Source organism: Pundamilia nyererei, unplaced genomic scaffold (assembly GCF_000239375.1).
Source record: "Pundamilia nyererei isolate P.nyererei 1_Seehausen unplaced genomic scaffold, PunNye1.0 scaffold00068, whole genome shotgun sequence".
NCBI lineage: Eukaryota > Metazoa > Chordata > Actinopteri > Cichliformes > Cichlidae > Pundamilia > Pundamilia nyererei.
In genome coordinates this window covers 2848286-2872503 of record NW_005187469.1, presented here as the reverse complement: position 1 = coordinate 2872503, position 24218 = coordinate 2848286, and the positions used below count along the sequence as shown (strand labels likewise).

Sequence of the window (24218 nt, the reverse complement as noted above, 5' to 3'; positions counted from 1 at the left end):
TCTCAGGAAAGTCTTGATCCTTTTCAAAAGCAGAAAAGTACCTCTTGGATTCAGTTATTGTCAGGAGTGTGGTGAGGAGAATCTTGAGAAAACTGAATGTGTATGTGAAAGTGCTCTGTAGGCTGTTCTTGATGAAAAAAAAACACTGATACCAGGCACAGCAGCACTATGTTTTGAAAGCAGCTCTTCATGCTGAATGCAGAAGAAGCGTTCCATGGCATGCTTCAAGATTGCATCACACGCCTATCAAAAATACATGACAAGATTAAATATGCATTAAATCTTTTTAGATGTAAGAAATTCTACCTGAACACGTGCCCATGTCCATGTGAAGTATATGAGTCATAATGTTTAAGCACTATTATTCACACACTTTACAGTATGTTTACTTTTTAGTGGTTTTGTTTTTAACTTAATTCAATATTGGTCATTAATGAATCATTGTCTACATAGTCATTTTATTACATTAATCATTTTTTCCTATTAAATATTATGACATATTTTATACAGAATATATATCCGATGTATGAAGATGACAAAATAATCATACTAATAATAATAATTGATGATTTAAAAAAAAAAATCTGCATCACAACTCTAAAGCCAGTCTCTGCTGTTCTACTAGTCCCAACAAATAACCTCAATTTAAGTTGTTATCAGATATTCATTCTTGTTTATTTTATATAATATAAGTAACATAAATTTTGTGTATGTTCTGAATTACAAAATTGATCCTGAATCTTCCATCCATCTTCTACTGCTTATCCAATGCTTCAAAGAATATAGATATCAATAGGCTGAATAGTTTCAGTGGTCAAATAGTTCCAATGGTCTTTATTGTCCCCAATGGGAAATTAATTTGCAGTATGTCCACACATTAAACAATAAACACACACACACCACACACACACACTCACACACACACACAAAATGTAGTATATTATATGTTGCATGCTCTTGAAGAAGAATGACAGGAAAAAGTGAAATTCTCATGTTCAAGGATCCTCACAAAGCCTCCAACCTTTCAGAAAACCAAGGTTATGAAAATGTTATAAAAAATGGGTTTTTGCTTGCAAGTTACGATGAATTGGGCAAGCCAACAACTTTATCATGTTTTATAGGAGACAGTAGCTTTCATTCAATATTATAATATAGTATTTACTTTAGAGCTTTGGTTTTGAGTTTTTGTGGAGCTCATAAATTGCTCCTGTAATCAACATGCTGTCCAACAGCTCAATCTAGAGTTTCAATGACTGCGGGTTGGGTCTTGTAGAAGTAGGATTCTTGTTTGCTATTGTTATGTGGTTAATGTAATCTCTTTTTAGTTTATCTGAGGCTCGGGGTGATAAAATAATTCACCTTTTAGTATAAAATTTAAGCACACTGATTGGCTAGGTTTGGATTTCTCTAGACCCCAGTGCTGAATTTCGGCTAGTCTGAGAAGACATACACTATATTGCTAAAAGTATTTATTCCCAAGTTAGTGTTCAAGTTACAGGTGTATAAGATAAACCACCTAGGCATGCAGTCTGCTTGCATTTGTGAAATAATGGGTCACTCTTGGGGTCTCATTGGATTCCAACATAGTGCCGTGATAGGATGCTACCTGTGCAACAAATACAGTTGTGAAATTTCCTTGATACTAAATATTCCACAGTCAGGATAGCCCCTTCCTGTTCCAACATGACTGCCCCCAGTGCACAATGTACAGTCCATGAAGACATGGATGAGCAAGTCTGGTGTGAACTCAACCTGACAGAACACCTTTAAGATGAATTAGAGCAGTAACTTCGAGACAGGCCTTCTCCCCTGGGTCTGCCTGCACAAATGCACTTCTGAAAGAATGGTCAAAGCTTCCCATAAACACACTCCTAAACCTTGTGGCCTTCCACAAGAGTTGAAGTTGTCACAGATTCAAAGGGTGGACTGACAGCATATTAAGCCTTTTGGATTAAGAATGGGATGTCCCTCACAGCCGAATACTTTTGACCATATATGTTAGATAACATAATCCTACCTGCAAATTACTTGAAACCCAATATAGCAGCTAGTGAGGAGACAAAATGTACCTTGCTTGCTTGTTCTCTGTCACTAGCAACATACTGACTAGAGCACAATTAGGTTTTGTTTTGGAGTCCTTGTGTGTTTCAATATGTATTATGCCAGTAGTTTAGTAGTGATTAGCGGGCTCCATTCCTAAAGAAATGTGATTCATTTTGTCTTTTGTGGAAGGCCTGTTGTTCTTCCCATCTGATGTTTGTTATATGTAAGAAACGTCATAAGGAATCAGGAATGTAAATGGACTACTCTCCCGGAGTACTCAAAGCACTGTATACAACATGCCACATTCACACCCATTCTCACAAGACTCTAAACTGAGTGCTTTTCTAACGACATTCACACTCCAATGGACGCATCGGAGAGCAACTTGGGGTTGGTATCTTGTCCCAGGATACTTGGCATGCAGACTGGAGAAGCCAGCGATTGAACCACCAAACTTCCAATTAGTAGGTGACCTGCTCTACCTCCTGAGCTACAGCCACCCAATGTGTGTGTATGGGAATCTGGGTATTTTGTACAGAAGCACAAATCTGTCGCAAACCAATGTAAAACCGATCCATGTGTCTTTCCTTTATTACCTCAAGTTAGACTGCAAAAATGATCGTTTCCTAATACCTGTTTTCACATTAGGGTAGTGTTGCAAATTTTAATGCATATGCAGGCTTTGGTTAGCATACACAAAAATAAAGAAATAAGTAAAAATAAAAATGTTTCTTTTGACTTGAAAGTCAACCACAATAATTTTGAGATATACAAAGTAATATGTGACAGTGTTTGTGGAGTGAGAGAATAAAAGTGGCAGAGCAGGGGGGGAAATAGAAAGCAGCTGCATTATTTCGGCCCTTTGAAAGTAAACAGCATGCAACATGACCATGATGCAACAGCAGGAAACAAGAGGGTCACCATATCATTTGAAGTGTTTCTACCAAAGACAAAGACAGGCCCTCTGGTGCGCCACAGCTCAGCTTAAATCTCTTCGAGGTATTTTTTCGATGTTTTGTAACAAACAGACACAGATAAATCCGGAAAGAAAACATACAGAGGGTACTAGGGAGAATGGGAGGAACTGCACTGCAAAGCAGTTTTTAATTCAACTTCTGAATTTGCTACAGGTGGGAGGATGAGATTCATGCACGGAGGGACACAAATTATTTATTTAGAGTTGATTATAGTCATTAATATAGTAAGAGAGGAGAGAAAGCGACAGAGGGAGAGACAAATGAGTGCCATTTGTTATCTACATTAATCAACACGATCTCTGGTGTCAAGGCTGTGGGATGGAGGGAAGATGAAGTGGTAGAAGTGCTGATGAAAAGACATGCAAAGGTTGTGCCACACAGCTATACATATTTCTTTATAATTTAAAGCTTCAAACACAACCAAACAGCTACTGCCAGGCTTAACACAATTAGTGATGTTAGTAGCTTGGGGCAGGCTATGCGTGAAAACAGAAGTTATTATTCAGTAAACAAAATATATAGAGTATATATTCCTCTACACTTTATATTCAGCAAAAGATCAACTGAGGATTTATGTTTAAGGTAAATGTGATGTAATCAGTTCTTGTATTTAAAAAAAAAAAATTCCATGATTTTACTCTTTTCCTTGTCTTGGTTGGGTGCTACTCTCTTTTAAAAATGTGATGTTTACCATAAAAGCATCACACTGAGCAGTGCATGGCTTCACACAGCCTACTTTTGAAGACTTATGTGTAACTTAAATATAATCTATAAAGTATGTGTTCATGATTTATATCAAGGTAAATATAGCATGAATGTGAAGTTGGTATATGATTCTCGTGGTCACAGACAGATTGACATTGACACAGCTAGTGTAAAGAATTTCAAACTGACGGCTAATCCAATGTAAACAGAGCTAAGATTTTACAATGAAGTGTGGGCCCTTGATTTGTTTTGGGGTTTTTTTGCTAACTAAAAGTTTTATTGATATTATATTTCACACACCAGCTAAAATTAGAACAATTAATTTTAAGCAAGATGATGGCATATTTACTTATTAAACACATATTAATGTCATAGTTCCTAACACCAGCTCTCTTAGAAATGATTTTATACAGATGGAAAATGGTGTGCTAAGAAAAAGTGAATGAAGAAATATTTATAGCTTATAAAATACAACACATATAAAGTTTTAATTATTTCCCAAAGAGACACTTTTTTCATCTGGTTCATGCCACCAAGCAGCTTTTTGTGGATATTTTATTGCCCACAAATAACAAATGTGTATTGTTTGTAGCTCCATCCACTGCATAAACAATGAAATAATCTTGTAGCTTTTATAATGTTCTCTTCAAGGCATAGTTTACCAGGGAAAATATTCTCCAGTACCCATAATGTTGTAGCTACACAACATGGACAAAATAAAAAAAATGTGTGCCATATAATATAATGCATCCCAATAAAACAACACTATACGCTATTACATGAGACAATTTTTTTCTCTCTCTCTTTTTCAGAAAGAGTCTTAGAGTGGTGACTATATGCCCGTCGGCAGTTAGTCAGATGCGAGTCTGGGTTTTGTAGAAATCTTTTTATTTTTCTGTTATTTTTTGAAATGTCTACCATACCCGAGTAAACAAACCCACAAAGTATGTCATTTAGCCATGGATAAAATCTATTTTGTAATAATCACCACTCCTAAGATAACTGAAAACATGACAGGCATTATAAGTTTTTTCATTTAGCGCAAATATTTATGTGGGTCTTGACTGCTGCATATGTGGATAACAGTTTAAATTGTTTTGATTACTAATTGGCTTTATTAAATCCCAAAATTGTCACTAACTTAATATAATAAAAAAAATCATAAGCTATTCAAGATGTCTTTATTGAAATTGGAAAATATTATTAAATCCTGCAGTGCTGGAAGCAAGGAGAGAACGCTGATCTTTATAATACAACATAGCTGTTATTTTATTATTGTGTCCAACCACCAACAGCATGAAGGCCATAATTCAGTGGTGCAGAAGAATGACTTGGTATGGTCCATTAAATCCATTCCTCGGGGCATGCCTACACATATGGGCAAGTTACGAAAACAATATTTGCCATATTGAAACCCAAACTGTATGCAGACAATTACACTTTGTGCAATTAAAGTGCAATCAAAAGGATAAATGACAACAATGCCAGTAAATCCATGCCTTTATTGAGTCCTTGATGGTCCCTTAAGTGTATTACAGTTTGTTAATGTGCTGCTCTATGTATTTTTAATTGCCTCATTATAGCCATTGATTTGATCTTCGAGCTGCAGCAAAATGAGGAAGACGTGCTGTCTGAACTTTGCTGGTAGGGTGAGGGGAAAGTCATATGTAGAAACAGACTATTTGGTATCTTTGTATTTCTCATCCAGCCAAGCCAGGAAGATCTCTCTTTAGCCGATAATATGATCCCTGCTTAATATGATTGTTATGTACGTCATTTGTTTCTCAGAGGGGGATTTGAAAAGATGTAGATTCATAATTAGACTGTGTGTAATGGAACAATTGAATTTTATGCAAGGCTTTGCAAGTTCTCATTCCGCACACTAATCAAAAACCAATTTTAGCTGGCATTCAACTGTTTAACTACCATGGAAACACCATGTTACTGAAAAGAATGAAAGCTTTTTTTTTTAAGTTTAACAGCTATATAATTTGTAAGGCCAATAATGCAGAGCTAAGTGCAATAACTCATAAAAATAATCTTACTTTCTACAACAAAATTCCCACCAATTTTACTACAAGTTGTTAATTATCATTAATATTCTGTATGGCCTTTGCCTTTTAGCCCTCTAATTTTACTGCTTTGATAAGCCGCTTTTTGAGCTACTTCAGCCAAATGCCAGAGTGATTCTGCTAAGATAAAAGGGAACATAATTAGTATAAGAAGGTAAAGATAATGAAGTGATAAATGCAAGTCTGAGTTTAGATGAAGGTCAGTTGGGAAATCATTGGTTTAATATGAGATGGAGGTCCATGCATGTCTAAAACGTGAAAGGTAAAAATAACACAAGAAAAAGGAAGGAGAACGGCAAAAGTAAGAGGCATGTGTGTGTGAATTAAAGGATGTAAAGGGAGGTGGAAAGAAAGAAATTTGATATTGAAAGTTTTTTATTTAAAAAAAACAGACATGTAAGCAACTTTTCACCTGCAGAACATTTTTTAATGTGCTCTTTCTAAATCACAGATTATTCTTCACCCAAGACTAACTGTGACTGAATAAGAATATTAGCAATAGCAAGAGCAGCAAGAATATTAGCTGTAATACAGAGAGCGAGAGAGAGCTACAGACAAATGCAGCCACATTGGTAATGAGCGCTATCAGTACCTTTGCATCAAACAGCACAACACGTGTAGGAAAATGAAAAGTCAATAGCCAGAACCTAAATGTACACCCACATAAGTTGTAATGAATGCCAGCTTTCCCAATAGACAGATGCACAGGTAAATTAAATGGAAAATGTGCTGTGAACAATAATTGAGCTGACCAGTTAATGTAGATGTCAATATTATAGATGCAGTGTTTTATTTGTGTTTAAGATTTAGGTCACAGACATTTAAGAGCGTTGCATAATATTTCAGAGAAAGTTGTACATTTTAATTGTTGTACACTTCAACAAAAACACACTTCCCAGCTTGGATGACTTTAGAATAACTTTTACTTGTTTCCTTTGGTACAGGTGCCTGCAGTGTGCAACTTGGCTGCACTCTGCAGGCTGCGTACCAAATGACACACACTTCATAAACAAGTGTGTGTCATTTGGTGTGTGTCATTTCAAAATTCATACAATTTTGAAAGTTGTATGAATCATAAAATGTCCTCTATACTACAGTATACTCCTCTGTACTACACAGAGGAAAGAAGCTCCTACGTCCTCTGTACTACATCTTATCAAACTCCCACGGGCAATACTATGCCCACTTACACGACTTGGAGAATATGCAACAGGTAGTTGCATATTAACAAATATGCATTAACAAATTACACTACATTGTTTTTTTTTCGCAAATTCCCAACATGAATGTGTTCTTTACATTCAATGTAGTGCATTGGTCTAACATATTCATTATTCATCTGTGTCCCTGTGTTTATAGAAATTCTGGCCATTTTTGCTAATTGGAAATACAAAAACACAACCACATTAGTATAACGTGGGTGCATTCTGCAGACCCCTCCTCTCCTTCCCACACATCCCACTCAAAGAAAGCCTAAGCTGCCCCAAGTGCCTGTGTGAGCTTCACTCATGCAGGCAATAATTAAAATTAGTTTACTGTCTGTCAGACTGCAAATGGCCAAGATAATAATAGCAGTAATAAGCCCAGACAATAAAAATAATAAGACTGGGAGGTGGGATGTCCATTAATGTGTATTAACATGCCTTACAATTCTATGGGTCCCACACTACCACCACTACAGGGTAATTAAAGGATACAATGTATAACAATGTAAGAATAAGCTCTTCTTTTTTTGCAATCAACCAACTACGACCACTTTCTCTGTACTGATTATAAGGTGCTATTTTATATAAGTAATGTACACATTCTCAACTTAACTCAACCACTCACAATGCAATAGGAAATAGTCTTTCATGCTGCACAACTGCTTCCACAATGCTGTTTAGACACCACTCCACAGCCTGTAATGTTGGAACATGATCACCTAGGTGGGTGAAAGGGTATGGCTTCAAAACTCCAAGTTCACTCATCATCTTTATGGTTGGCCATTGAGAAGACAGAGATGACAGGTTCTCACTCACATTAACGAGCTGACAGCAACACAGCGGATGAGAGGGGATGGAGGGATGAAAGAAAGAGAGCAATAAAACAGAGACGAAAAGCCCAAGGCCAACAAATGTACTCAGATCTTCTCAATCAAAAGATGATGCTTCAGGAGGTTGCAAGCTAAAGGTAGAAGAAGGGCTGTGTGTTTTGTACGGTATTTCTCATTTAAAATACGACTAATTACATAATATGAGCCCTACCTGAATAAATAATATTTGTTTTAACATCACAACACATTTTTTTTTCACCTAGAGCTAATATATGACTTTAATCCCAGTCTTGCTATCCATTCATTTTTTAATATTTGGAGCTTAGTTTTTGTTTTTTTCTTATTCTTCTGTGCAGATTTAACAATCCAGTATATAATGAGGTGTCAGTGTACCTGTGTCTGGATATTAATGCACTACTCCAAACATTTGTGGCCATTTTACCTTTCCATACCACTAACCATGATGATCTTGTACCTCTTGTACAAGCTAAAGCAAGCTGTTCCTCTGGTGAGTTTTAGTGATGAATACTAATAAGGAGGTTGCTGAAGTGGAACTTTTCTGCTTCAGATTTGGCAAGTTTCTGGTGAGTGGAAATAACTGCCTTACTTTAAGAACTGCTGAGAAGCTGTATGAAGAGAGTGAAAAGAAAATGAGGTTAGAGAGGATGGATGTTTGTATTTGTGTGTTTTGTGATAATTCTGGTGATGAGTCAACACAGAAGCAGCAGCAGGATGAGACCAAACGGTTGTGCTGCTAGATAGAAGAAGCTCCTCAAGAAGATTCATTCCCTCCCCTCTTATGTTATTAGTCAGTCTGTGAGAACTTCAAAATGTGATCATATCTGTGGGGTTTTTTTTTTGTTATGTGGTTACTGCTAGATCTCCTACTGGCATGTGCCCTGTGTTTAAGGATTCGAAGCTCTAAGCTAGGGGTGTGGAACTTCAGGCCTCGAGTGCTGGTGTCCTGCAGGTTTTAGATCTCACCCTGGGACAACACACCTGAATCAAATGGTATAAATAGTTCATTACCAGGCCTCTGGAGAACTTCAAAACATGTTGAGGAGGTCATTTAGCCATTTAAATCAGCTGTGTTGGATCAAGCATGGAAGCATGGAGTTCGACACCTGTGCTCTAAGCTGTACCTGCAGTTTAACTGTACAAGTGTGTGTAACAGAGGGTAACAAGTACATGTCTGACCAAACCTGACCACTGCAAACCGCCTGACTAGGCTGGTTGCAGTGGGTTCTCTAGCTGTATAGTTTGAAAACTGGCTGATTCTACTGACTGCAAGACAGGCACACGGATACTTATTCAGACACACATAAGCATTAAAATGCTTTTCTTAGTGAGGAAGGGAGCTTTAGGGGGGGTTTTCACAGGAGGAGGTGATCTGTCAGGAATTTCAAGCCCTTGAAGTGTCAGAAATGGAAAGTCTGTGTATATCGATACTGCAAGTGCCCGGACGACCTACAGGAGATGAATATCTATATGCTGCATTAACATCAAATGGAAGACTTTGGATGAGAAGTTTCTGCCTCAAAATACCATTTATTCCACCTGTCAGACTGCAAATGATGTTTCATGTCTGCAGCAACCTGAATTCTGGCATCACCACCAACCACCCAAAGTCAAGTCTTGCTTTTAAAACACTGGTCTTCTAGGTCTGAGAACTGAACTAATATAGACTTGCCGACAGAATCAGAGAATCAGAATCAGAATCAGAAAGGGGTTTATTGCCAAATGTTGAACAGGTTTACAACATTAGGAAATTGCTGCGGTGCTTCAGTGCAAACATAGTGTCATAAATAGCACTTAAATATTGTCATAAACAGCTCTTTTGGAAGATATAGTAAAAGTTATTTCCCCATTGATCTGTGACGTGGGAATTCTGTCATTATGGTTTAGGTTTTAGTTTTACTATCATTGGTCTTATAAAAAAAAAGAAAGAAAGAAAGAAAGAAAGAAAGAAAGAAAACAAAACATAATACTGATCTTGTGAATGGATTCATTCATTCAGAAAACAGATGATCAAATTGTTGCTTTTAGGATTTGGCTACATTGTGACATTTGAAAGTCGCTACCATGAGAGGACACAGTATACTTTGGTTTATTCTTTGGTTACACTTATGCCCCAGTCATCAAATCCAGTTTTAAAATGCCACAAAGTATCTATTGTGAACAAAACCAAAATGAAAAATGATTAAAAATAGATCCTACTGTGTTTTCTATGTTTCAGAACCATAATATATAACAAAAATAATTTGTTTTTCAAAAAAAGCAGGAATTGTATATTAGAAGAACAGAAAACAATGAATTGTAATAACATAAATAATAACATAAAATAACATCCATCCATCCATCTTCATCCGCTTTATCCGAGGCCGGGTCGCGGGAGCAGCAGCCTAAGCAGAGAGGCCCAGACCTCCCTCTCCCCAGCCACCTCCTCCAGTTTATCCGAGGGAACACCAAGGCGTTCCCAGGCCAGGCGAGAGATATAATCTCTCCAGCGTGTCCTGGGTCTGCCCCGGGGCCTCCTCCCGGTGGAACACCTCACCCAGGTGTTTTTAATAACATAAAAAAGCTGACCAGGGCCTTTTGTGATCTATTTTTAATTTGATTGTGTGCCAAATATTTTCAGTGGCTGACTGGTCTAGACTGCAGCAGCCGGTTTATTTTTTACCAAAGAGACATGCTGTTGTAAAAGGTTCAGTCCTGCTATAATAGGCAAGGCCTTTGCTCAAACTTGGCCTTCCAGTCATTTGGATGGTACCACATACTGATCCAAAATGTATTTATATTTCCATATCTTAGCAACAATGTGGATCACATATAAAATTAGGACATACATAGTTATCACAAAACACTATATTTTATTTTATTTTTTTAGAAACACAGTTGCACATCAAAATATGATGTCAGCTATATCTTGTATAAGCATGAAAATGGTGGCAATCATATCTTACATTAGATTCTATTTTGGAATCAGTGCACAGCCAGACCTCATCAAACATTTCATTTAAACCAATCAGACCGAATCAAAGGCAAGGAACAGGGTTTTAGTGGATAAAAAATGCCATGGGGTTAAAGACACTGGGAATTGGGTCAGTATTAAATTGAAAAGTCACACAACACACAATGAAAGACTGGGGAATTTATATGGCAAGTAGCAGGACCTTGAGTCAGATTTTTCCTTTTAAAAGAATCAGCATTACAAACATTTGAGACGAAGTAGCTAAAAAAAATTATTTTAATGTAACCCTTTAAAGCAGTTTTGCGTAACTATATTTAAATCCCTGTAGAACCGGAACCACGTAAGCTAGCGCAATAATTTACTTTTTGCATATGAAACCGGAGGAGTTGTACTTACATCTTATGCCATCAGCTTGTCCTTGGTCACGGTTTCCTTCCACACATAGCTTTGCAAATACTGCATAAAAAGCGCTTGCAGGAACAAAAACATAATATTCCAGAAACACGCTTTGCTGATCCAATCAGCTGTTTGTAACACTTCCCACATTGAAACAGACATCAGCGCAAATGATGGCATGTCCGCCATTACCTGCCCGAAACTGGAAGTGACGTCATTTTCGCGGAAAATGTAGTTTTTTACTTGTAGGCCTTAAAAGCCAATGCTGGTGTTTTTATAAGTCATGTTTGACTTTATGCTTTTCTGAATAGTTGCTGGGATGCTTAGAACTCCAATTGCACTACTTAAAATAGTTTATTTTGATGCACATGCTGTCTTCTTTGCAAATTTGCATCATAGGATTGTTTTTCATTTTTTCCTGCAGTATATAAAAATTGGTGTATCTCAAAAATAAAACTATGAAGACACTCAAAATAAATTTCCTGCTGTTGTAAGCTATTTATTGCAATTTTTTTGCATTTAAAGTTTTGAGGGATAAACCTCTTAAATTTCTCCAAGTAGAAATAGGCTATATGTAAAAAAAAACAAAAACGATTTTCAATTATTTTGTAGTTTATTGCACTTTTTTTGCAATTCATCTCGTTACTGTGGACTTAATGCATACATATTATTATAATATGGGCTATAACAGTTGTATTGATGTATAGCAACTTGAAATGCTCCCTAAAATGGAACTATAGCATGTAAAAATATAAAGCAAGCTCTGGCGGCCTTGGTTCTATGGTAGGTCTTAAAGGGTTAATAATATTGTTTTTTCTTTTTTAGATATTACATTGACGTTGACCTCCCTACACTGGTCAACCACAGAAAGATAAATATGACATCCAGACCAGAAAATAAATTCAAAAAGCATATTTATCTTTATGTATTAACTTATTGCTTTATGGGTATAGTTTCCCACAGCTTTTCATTCATGACCTTTTTAGTGAGTCCCCTGAAACATGCTATATAGACTACATGTCCTTTGAGTTCTGTATTCTGTAGGACATTTACTAATTCAATAAGAGCTTGGAAAGATGATATAGTCAAGACAAAAGCCCAAAAAGCCTGGCTCTCAGCCTCAGTGAAACACGCCAATGGAAACAGATAGCATTCGGTTTGCAAAACAGAAAGCAGTGGAATGTATTTAGGAATTCAAGTACAAACAATGCCTTAGAGAAATGATCCGGTTTGGAGGTTGTTTAAAGAGAAAATCTTGTATGTCTTTGGTGTATGTCTTACCCACAGTTAGCTGACCAGTCAGTTGTCCCTGTTCATTCCGAGCATTGACAGTCACATTTCTGTCTGACTGGAGGATCAGTGGACTGTCCTATAAAGAAGAGGAGAGAGAGATGACTAAAAGAACATCAAAATGTAGATTTATTGGACTCTCACAAACATAACCATGAATACCAAAATAGCTTCATAGTTTTCATTTACACCTATTTACTTTACTTTCTTTCTGTGCCTTGTAGGCTCTTGCTTCACTGGACACCTTTCAACCAACCAGCCAGTACTGTCATAACTTGTATCAACCTCCACAGTTCACTCTTGACTCCCTCTCCTCTCTGCCAGCACCGGATCCTTTGCACTCAATTTACATAATCCATTCAAAATGGCATCCATCTGTGATTGTGTTTGCTTGTGTTGAATTGTGTGTATGTCTGCGAAAAGCCAATTATTCTCAACCTAAATGATATAAATACAGCTGTGACCCTGACCTCTGCTTTCCTCTTTTAAAGTCTGACTGGGACAACTTTGGTTTACATTGAGTGGATATGTGTTGCAATGAATGCAAACTTGATGTCTGCCAATTTCATTGGCTTACAAAAACAATCTAACATCGCTCTCTCTCTGGGTCCTTCTCTCAGAGCTACCTCGGCTGTCGCTCCCAGCCCTTCCCAGTCTGCTGACTCTTCCCACTTATATACTTAACCAAGTTTCCACCTCTTTCATTACATCTCTGCACTTGCATCATTTTCTTTTTTTATTCTCTTCCTCTGCCCTGCGTCTCTCACTCTTACCCTTTAAATTGCTTATTTGTTTTGGCTGCTTGAAATGAATAGCTCACAGGTGACCCAATTTCTCTGTTGATTTCCCCAAATTAATATCTTGCTGCATTCTGGTCTGAATTCCAAATGAGTATTGTGTTAAAATTGGAAAGTCGTTGATCCGTTGAAATGGGGGGGTTCCCCCCCCTTTCCATCCTCTTCTGACTGAATCTCCCTCATTCACCCACCCATTCTCTGTCGTGCTATTTGTTATGGATGGATATTTATTGTTCTGCTTATGCAAGTGAAGACCAAATTCCTAATATGGCACACCTGTCTGTGTTCTATTTTAGAGCATCAGGGGCTCCTGGGAGTCACGAATGCAAACATGAACATAAGTGTTATGGGTACACAAAGTTATGAACAGACACACACACACACATACAACAGCCTTACACGTACACAAGACAACATGTGGCAAACAACGTTTGCGTATGACTGTACACCTCACATACACACTTTGATAAATGCACATTCTAGATATGAACACATGCAAACATTAACACCTGAAAGGGCACTTAGGTGCAGTTCAAAGCACTCAAGCTTGTGTGCATGTGTACGCAGAAACACATAATCCACTCATACAGACTCGGGTAACAAATTTGCTAAACAACAAATGAGTGCTCCACTCAGTTTATTGTGCAATGCGTCTCTCTTCTATTTCCTAACACATGTACGCTGGATTAATTATTTTCAACGGGGCGTGTGATAGGCTTCACTGTATTATCTTTCCACTCTGTTAAAAGCGAAGGGTGCTTTGAAAACTATGACAGATGTAATATGCCTTGAATCATTCCAGCTCAATGGGCGGTGTGGACGAACATGCCTGGTCTTATTGTGTTAGCGCAGGACTCTGTCATTTTAAAGCGCAACCATTGATGGGAAGTCTTATTCTATTAAATGCATATATAATCTATGGATATAAAGTTTCCAAATAATGACTACGTGTTAAACAGTTGCTAACGTCGTTATACGACAGCTGAATGTTGCCCACGATGTATGAAAAAGTAACAATACTGTCTTGTCCTTCTTGATGAGAAAATTGTCAGTTCCCCCTAAAAGACATTAGCAGTAATCAAAGACTGAAAATCGAAAGCTTTTCGTCACTTGCATTCCTAATTCTATTAAAATAAGATCTTTTATTCACTCATTTGACACACAATACCCCAGTGTGCAGCCTTTATTATCTCTGTAGAAAATAAAGGCAACCTTTTTACAATGTATTATCTACCCATAGCGCCCACTGTACTAGTTCAGAGCATGTTCCCACCATCTGAAGAACGCTCTATAGACGCAGTCTTCAGATAATTAAAGGCCCAGGGCAGCTGCTTTATAAATACTCAACCTGCTGTTACTGTTTGCTTCCCTTAAAGCTACTAAGGGAGTGCTGCAGATCAAGTTTAAGAAAAACCTCAGTTTCAGCAATCATAGTTCATATTTAGTATGAATACTAATTGAGTTACCATTTGGTGATGTTCAGCTTTGCCTATTGCCCAAAACCTATGCCACAAAAGCACACAAACAGCAAACAATAAGAGCTGTTTGTCTCTTTGCTAGCAGTGACACCTAACACTGATCAAACTAGCTCCAATTTACCCAGAACAAGAAAGCACCACTAGTAGCCTGAACAGTATAAAGGACAATTATATGCAAAAACTGGCTCCTTTAAATATGAGCTAGGCCTCTAGCAATAAACAAATAAATAAATAATTTTAGTCTTGTTTGCATGGAAAAATACACACATTTATCCTGAGATAAATTTTGTTCTTTTCACACTTTGCAAGTTACCGCGGAGTTACACACGCACACACATATACACACATATAAAACTAGTGCTTTTAAAACCCAATTTTAGGGGGGGAAAAGTTTACAATGAAACAATAATATATAACAAACTTTATTTTAGTGAAGTAAATTAGCTATGGTTGTCAGATTGTGCTTTTAAAATTTAAAGACATTGTTGCGGTCCGCTAATTTATTAGAGGACACATTTTGGTTGGAGCAACACTGAACCCTTACACCAGGGTAGCAAGAAAAAGGTATAAATAAAAGGAAAAACAAATGTATACAATGTGTGTCGTATCAAATGCATAGAAAACAAATCCACCAGTACTAGTGCAAAGGTATAGCGTGGAAATATCCATACATATCTCACATATGCTTTGTGTTGTTCATCCATTATTGTCCCTCTGGTTTTGTTGTTAACGTCTCACTCATAAATCTCATCGAATAATGCAAACTATGCACTGAGGAACAAATACAGTCACAAGCACCATACTCTCTCTTGCGAGCTGACACAACATACACCACTGCACCATTAATTAAGTTAATAGTTAAATTTTTGCTTTGATTATGGATACAGGCATAGGGCTGCCAGCCTGAGGTAGCCAATGTAATTAGTCAGGTAATAATAAGCTGTAGACGGGTGGCTCATCATCACAGCCTCCAGCCCCCAGTACAGATGGGTCCTAAAAGCAGCTCTCAGCTCTCCTGTTTCATTGGTATGTCACTGACTGCTTGACTAGTCTGGTCAGGACACATGGTTCAAAAGTGATTTTTATTTAGTTATTACTCCAGCTTTCAACTCTCCTATCTGTCTCTCGTGATTGGTCTTACAAGCGGTCTAACTTCATACATTAGCTGTTTCGATAGTAATATAGTCAAGCCTCATACAAGATGCATTTGACTGATTCATCTTTGCCGTCAGCATCATAACAGCTTTTAGCTCTCCTGACTGTCGTGCTGATTGCTTGTCTCACTAACAGACTGATTCTAAATGGCTATGGATGTAAGCTGAACAAGCGACACTTCTGGCTGTCATGCTAATAAAAAAGCTTTAATCTCTCTTGTCTCTGGTCAGCTCGATTCTCATGTTTGTCTCTCCGACTATGCAAGTGACTGCTTCTTCTGCAATATCCCCTCAAACTCAAACCTTTAGGAATTGTTACTTTTTGAATGTGATGCAACATATGAGGAAACTCATTTATGGAAAAATGAGATCTCAATATAGTAGAATGATTATGTTTAGTCTGCTGTGTTTTTATGTCTCTCTATTGATACGTGTGGAACCTTTTCATTATAAATGTCCTCTAAAGCTCTGTTGTTGATGCGGTTAAAATTACAAAGTTGTTTTAATTTATCAGTTAAGTCAAGTATATAGTAAATCGTTCAGGGCTAAATACAATACTAATCAAACACTGTATGATAAAATGCCTGTGGGGGTTTCCCAATTCCTCTTTCAACCTTAATTCAGTTATCTAGCATAGACTATTAAATAAGTAATGTGCTTGGTGGCATGCAGTGCTAATGTGCTGTTTTCTGTTCCCACAGCCAGAGACAATAAACTAGCATTGCCCTTGTGTGTATGGGTATTTGGACTGAATATGTTCAAGCTTCTTAATGTCCATTCATAAGCCTTATCATCTATTTAACTGGTCACCAGTGTTCGTTACAAGACTTTTATCTACAGATGTGAGATCTGTGTAATCTGTTCAAATCTCAAGACAAGAATGAGATTGAATCGATTAAAAATTAGCAGTTCGTCCTTTTCTACTAAGTAGCCAGAATGGTGACTATAGAGCTCAAGAGATAGGTTATGTAAGTAAAAACCTCATTCATATTCTCTATTTGGATTTTGATAATCCACCACAATCTTGTATCCATCCAAAGAAAACTTGCTATTAGCTATGAGAGTGATTAAGTCAGGAATGGAGCACTGTACCACACTGATGACTAGGATATACTATTAATATTATGATACGGATTAAATCTGAGAAAGTTAGAAGTCCTTTGGGGAATCTGGGAATTGCAATGCATTATGGGATGAGCAGTTCCTTCACTGTCAAAAGGAATGACATTTTTTAAAGCAAATTTCTTCATTGCTTTTATTGACCTCATAGATAGTTGTCTCATTTACATGAGAATTTTCTGAAATGTCCATGAGGAGAATCAATGGGAAATTAACTTTCGTGACTCCAGCTCAGTCACTATTGAAGTTTTCGGGTCAAGAAGTGTATAGCATTCTACTCACATCTGATTCACCGTTATCATACCCTCCTTGTACTCAGAGCAATGCATCTACTGTGAATGCACTAATGCACTTAAAATAGCAAGTGCAGAAGTATACCAAATGAAACACAGCAACTGTGTCACCAGGTTTCATTGCAAGACTAGCCTGCACAAAGCAGGTAATTACTCACCACAGAGAGACAAAGAAAAATTAAGAAAATGTGAGAAAGCCTGAAGGGCCTCAAGAACACTGAGGGCAGAGGGTGGGACAAAGAGGTACGGGTACAGAGGGACAAGAGGTGTACGCAGGGACCTCCCGGCTCCAGGGTTGCAGAGTGATAAATCTTACAAAGAGCAACGAGAGAAAAAGAAGAGTGGGAGAAAGATAGAGATGGGAGGCAGAGTAGGGTAAACCACAGAGCATCTGTTTTAGAGATAGAGACACCAAATAGATCTATAAACTGAAGTCGCTACGTCAGCCCTCTGCTTTCTGCTTCTTCATGATAATGTATGGTGCTTAAGCGACCAGTCAACAAAGTCACACAGCTCAAGGAAAATAAATGCCAGCTGAGAAAGAAATACTTCAAGATACTAAAGTTAGATGTACCACTTTTTACAATACTGCATTACAAACTGGAGCTTTCTTAAAAGAAATAGTGATTATAATGTTTCTTTTATTTACTCTTTTTTGCTCTCCACATTGGTCTGTATAACTGTATGTCCTCACAAGCAAGGCATTTATAATAAAGTATGCCGTTTATATTGAAACATTAACAGGCTTTGAGAACCTAATTCAGACATCTCATTTAGGGAGACACGCAGAACATCCATATCAGTAGTAACAAATGTGTTTGGCTACATCATGGCCATATAAGTAAATTCTCCCTCAAGTCCTGTGTCCTGTGGAATGCTTGAGGACAGGAAAAGAGAAAAGATAAGTGCAGAGGATAGAGGTAGTGAGGAGAGCAGAGAAGATAAAGTTGCAATGCTCCATTTACCATGAAATATTCTCCTGTGGTTCAAATACTTGAGGTGAAAGAGAAATAAGTTTACTCTGTACAAGTTTTTGTTTGTAAAAGTATGCAGGTGACGGTGACTGCTGTTTGCCCGAGTCAATATGTGGAAGAAGTGCACAGTGTGTGTGCAATGTGTGAGACAATATATTTTATATTCTGTCCATGAATATTTCTAAATGCATATGTTGTGTTTGCTTCTGCCTGCCTACACAGACGTGTTGGTGCTCATAGATTATTGATCAGGGTCAGTTTCTTAGACCTTCAGCGGCACACACAGATACACACTTAAACACGGACTTGCGGTTTCTGAATACTTTTTACTGAAAACAATATAATATGGCTACTTCCTGATTTGACTTTTTATTCTTAAAGGACTCGTACTTTGGTAGTTTCCAATACCTGGGTTTAAGCTTGGTTCTGCAGAGTCATAGATTCTGCACAGCAATCTCAGGAATGAAACTGTATTAAAAAATTAATTGAAGATTTCATACCAATCATTATATCTATTTCATTCCTCTGGTATCCGTCTTTCCTCTTGTGGTTTCCTTTCTGTCCCTGTTCAACTCAATTCTCCAAGGGATCATAACAGATCCCTTTTCATTTGTGCTAAACCCATGGATGTGTGTGTGTGTGTGTGTGTGTGTGTGTGTGTGTGTGTGTGTGTGTGTGTGTGTGTGTGTGTGTGTGTGTGTGTGTGTGTGAGTTCTGCTTTATATATATGTGTGCGTGTGTGAGAGAGACAGAGAGAGAGCAAGCGAGAGAGTCCATTTTTTTTTTCTTTAATGGCCACACAGACGCTTCTGTTTAACCCCGTCACCCCTGCAAAGTCAGGACAATCCATTCCATCAAAGCCAGACAGGATCAGGTAGCAGCTACCAGAAATAAATACTTACATCTCTGGTCTATGGTTAGCCTACAGGCGGCAGGTTTACTGCTAATGTATATCAGTTATCATTGCTGGTTTATCCTTTGCCTCAAGGTTATCCATTTCGAGCCTAATGCGCAAACAATAAATTGCACATAACTGAACCTCATGTGGAAATAAGTAATAGCACCACCGCTGTCTGTAGCCGGATAGTTTTGTTTTTCCGGTCACTGATGTATGCAGTCAGAGAATGAAATTATAATAATATAAATCCATCTGTTCCAAAGTGACCAGTGAGTTAAATGTCTTTCACTTTACCCTCAGTACTTACTTTTATCCTGCTCAACGCCACAATCCTATAGTAATAACCACTGAATAATGTATGCTAGGCCTTTCCTACTTACCCTAGAGAAGCAGTGTTGGAAGGATATGGCTGCTTCAAATTTAATACTCTGATTCACTGGGGGCTTGAGGCTGGTGGGAATTTTCATGTTCCTATTTTCTATAAAGACCCAAGCCTTTTAAACAGTACAAGAAAAATGCTGTCCAATTCTTTGTCCGCTTAGAAAAGCTTTGAAGAAGGAATCAGGCAGAATTTCCAAGATGTTTCAGAACTTTTTTTTTTTCAATGAACCAAAGTTTTAGAGTGTTTATCTTATAGGATTTGTATAATTTATTCTGTGCCAAAAACCAATTAAGTGTAACAATTAGCTCTTTGGCTGCAAAATGATAAGTCACTAAGCTTGTTTAGCCGTGCAAATTCCATGCAATTTTATCACTCTTTGCATGAAGACAATCAAGCAAGGAAAATAATTGTTTTTTCAAACCCCATCTCTAACATCCTTTAGTGGGGCAACCTTTGTGCTTGCATTTCGTTTCCAAACTGAGGTTTTAATCAGAGCTCCTCTGGGCTTTTTAGCTCATTTTCTAGCAGTTCAGTATATCTTGTGGTTTGTTAGTGTCTCATTGCTGTGACAGGGATTTCCTGATGTTGGCCTCTCCTCAGAGCTCTGAGCCATGTGATGAAATCCCCAGTCGAGTTGCTGCCTTCATAATTACTGGGAATGGTTTACAAGGGTGGGACATAAGAGAGATGAAGTGGATTCTCTTGATGGCAAAACATTGAATAAAATGGGACATGGGAATGGTTTACAGAGATGAGAGGAGAGTGTGAGAGCGACAAGTGGGAATTTACATACTGAGGAGAAATAAGAGATGACAACGACAAAAAGGACAGAATATAGTTCCAACCCGTGGACTAAAAAAAAGAAACCTGTTGGAAATCATTTATTTTTTAGTAACATGCACTGAATACAATGTTTCATTATGTGTCACATCACGTTCATGCTAATTCCTGCCTGTCATCTAAGTACCACAGAGATGCAAGAGTGACTTGGACTTAATTTGTTCATAATAACTGCCTCCTTACAGGTAAGTGCAAATTACAGTTGACTTGATCCAGAGGACATGAGGAGTCACTCAATAGTTTAATGAATATAAAATGATTCTGGATTAAAAACATAATCTGATTATTATAACAAGTTGCAAAATTAAATATAATGTATAGCATTGCTAACCTTCAGAGTACACAGTACTCAGTTTTATTCTATTTTATTCACTCATTCATGAAAACCATCTCCTTGCAACATATGCTGTTAAAACATATCAAACCTGTGGATGTTGTGATTATTTTTTTCATTTATTTTTGATAAACTGCAATTGGAGTAGATAGTAAGCTACTATTTGCATTTCAGCATTGGCTAACAGCGCTATGCTATCTATTGCTTTTTTAAATTTTTTATCAGTGCACCATAAAAAAAATACAAATACAGTACAACATTGTGCTGCTTTTGTCATGATCCAGGTCTTTGACGTGGCATTTTGATTTTTGGAGGGCTTTTTTATAATTTAAGTTCATGCTCTGTATTATACTGTTCTGAGTTCAGTATTTCCTAGTGCTTCAAGAACTATAGTTCTAGTTCTTGGTTTCTTGTTTGACGATGTTGGTTCCCTTTCATGTCCTAGTCTCGTCTCTGTGTTTTTCCCTCTGTCTGTGTCAAGTTCATTTCCTGTTTTATTTTGATGACAAATTATCTCTTGTGCTTAGTATTCAGTTGTACTTCCCGTGTAAATGATGGGATATTAAAGAAATTCAGTAACAATGAACCAAAGGTAAGAAAGCCGAAATAGGACAAATGGAATAAAGGATACATACAAAGACACATTTCTTTTATCTGTCTTTTTTATTTTCTTCTTACTGTTCTCCAACTTTAGCTGTTCTCTCATCACTTAATTTTAAAGTTGTCTAGTGACAAGCTTCAGCTTATTTATTCCTTTGATATACACTCAACAAAAATATAAACGCAACACCTTTGTTACTGCTCCCATTCCCCATGGGATGGACGTAGAGACCTAGAATTCATTCCAGATACACAATATAACCATCCCTCCCAAACAGTGGTCACAAATCAGTCCAAATGTGTGGTAGTGGGCACATCTGCTATATTGAGATAATCCATCCCACCTCACAGGTGTGCCACATCAGGATGCTGATCTGACATCATGAGTAGTGCACAGGTGTACCTCAGACTGCCCACAACAAAAGGCCACCCTGGAATGTGCAGTTTTTTGCGCTATTGGGGGTCTGGGGACCCAGAACCGGTCAGTATCTGGTGTGACCACCATTTGCCTCATGCAGTGCAACACATCGTCGCATGGAGTCTATCAGATTGTCAATTGTGGCCTGTGGAATGTTGGTCCACTCCACTTCAATGGCTGTGTGAGGTTGTTGGATATTCGTGGGAACTGGTACACGCTGTCGTATACGCCGGTCAAGCACATCCCGAACATGCTCAATGGGTGACATGTCCGGTGAGTATGCTGGCCATGCAAGAACTGGGACTTTCTCAGCTGCCATCTGCCCTGAACAATGTGAACCATGATTCATCCGTGAAGCGCACACCTCTCCAACGTGCCAGACGCCATCGGATGTGAGCATTTGCCCACACAAGTCTGTTACGGCGACGAGCTGGAGTCAGGTCAAGACCCCGATGAGGACGACGGGCATGCAGTTGAGCGTCCCTGAGACGGTTTCTGACAGTTTGTGCAGAAATTGTTTGGTTGTGCAAACCAATTGTTCCAGCAGCTGTCTGGGTGGCTGGTCTCAGACGATCTTGGAGGTGAACCTGCTGGATGTGGAGGTCCTGGGCTGGTGTGGTTACACGAGGTCTGCGGTTGTGAGGCCGGTTGGATGTGCTGCCATATTCTCTGAAACGCCTGTGGAGACAGCTTATGGTTGAGAAATGAACATTCAATGCACGGGCGACAGATCTGGTTGACATTCCTGCTGTCAGCATGCCAATTGCACGCTCCCTCATTGCTTGTGGCATCTGTGGCATTTTGCTGTGAGACAAAACTGCACATTCCAGGGTGGCCTTTTGTTGTGGGCAGTCTGAGGTACACCTGTGCACTACTCATGATGTCAGATCAGCATCCTGATGTGGCACACCTGTGAGGTGGGATGGATTATCTCAATATAGCAGATGTGCCCACTACCACACATTTGGACTGATTTGTGACCACTGTTTGGGAGGGATGGTTATATTGTGTATCTGGAATGAATTCTAGGTCTCTACGTCCATCCCATGGGGAATGGGAGCAGTAACAAAGGTGTTGCGTTTATATTTTTGTTGAGTGTATATTGCCTTGATCTCTATGTAATGTTTAGCCCTTACTTTTAATTCCCTTTGTTGTGTTACTTTGTTTCTAGTCTTTATTTTCTTTACACCGTGACTCTGCATTCACTACTCTTTGACATCTAAACAGAATTTTTTTTAAAAAAAAATAAGGAACTGAATAATTTTAAGTGCATCAGAGGTTGTACATAACTTCCATGTGGGTGGATAGATGGATGGATGGATGGATGGATGGATGGATGGATGGGTGGATAGACAAGACTGCATGAAATCCAGTCCTAACAGATGAAGTTGTCCCTCTCTATCTCTCTCTCTAGTTTAAGTCTTTGCTCTCTTTATATTAGGACTGCCTATAAGTTTTTGGTTTATATAGTTTTACTCTACAGCATATCACACACAGTAATCTGGGTCTTTATCTTCCTGGAGATCTAACCAGCAGTTGTCCTGTATGTCTTAACAACTGTTTATGCATTACCGTTTATCAGGACAAGCAGTGGGTACTTAGTCAAACCAAAAAATAGACATCAATTAAAATACACCAAAGTAAACCGATCCCTCTCCTTTCAGCTCAAACAGTGCTCTGTCATAAAGCTTTTTGCTTGTTTGCATCCATTCCTATTTTTGCATGAAGCACGCTTGCTTTGGATCCCACTGGAAACCGTAGCGTGTCTCCATTTCACAAGTTTGTCAGTCCCACATTAACAATGACTAGAACCTTCCGGCAGCTTTTTAAGGGTGCCTGTACATGTGTATTGTGGATAAAACCCAGGTCTTTGGCCGGAGACTGATGCTAGACAGGGTGTAGTTGGCTCTGCTTTCACAGCTCTTAGATTAGCTAGGAGCGGTGCCCTGTGTGGAAGCAGAGCTACAACTAGCAAACAGATAAACTTCTGTGATTTATCATTGTAACAGAAATTGACCACCAACATATTTGTAGAGAAGGAGGAGAGCAGTGTGAAAATCTTTTTAATAATACCTTTAGCACGTTAGGAAGGAAAACCTTGATGATGCAGAGGAGATAGCGCATCAAGTTTAATAAAACAGGCAACAGGAACAGGCAAGCCAACGCTTTCATACTAGTGTCTCTGAGAAATCATATTATGTTTACCAGTTGCTTTGTCAACACCCCACCTGGATTTTGATACGTTATGTTTGCCAATAATAGTTTATGTGTAGTCAAGTGTTTTCAAGTAATTCTCTGTCAAAGAAATGATTCAGTGATCATGGACTTAGAGGGTTTTAGGGTAAAAATATGACAATAAACAATATTGTAACATTGTTTATTGAAGAAAATAAAAAATAAATGAAACACACACACACACACACACACACACACACACACACA

At 38.1% G+C, this 24218-nt stretch overlaps 1 protein-coding gene across 1 annotated transcript in view; it reads right to left on the bottom strand.

Annotated features, from left to right (window-relative positions):
• The window catches only part of LOC102210925 (zeta-sarcoglycan), a 360423-nt gene that overhangs the window by 83526 nt on the left and 252679 nt on the right, over nt 1–24218 (bottom strand). The window contains exon 4 of the mRNA XM_005736302.2: nt 12481–12568. Coding sequence (XP_005736359.1) covers nt 12481–12568 — 88 coding nt within the window. The remainder of the gene's footprint in view (nt 1–12480; nt 12569–24218) is intronic.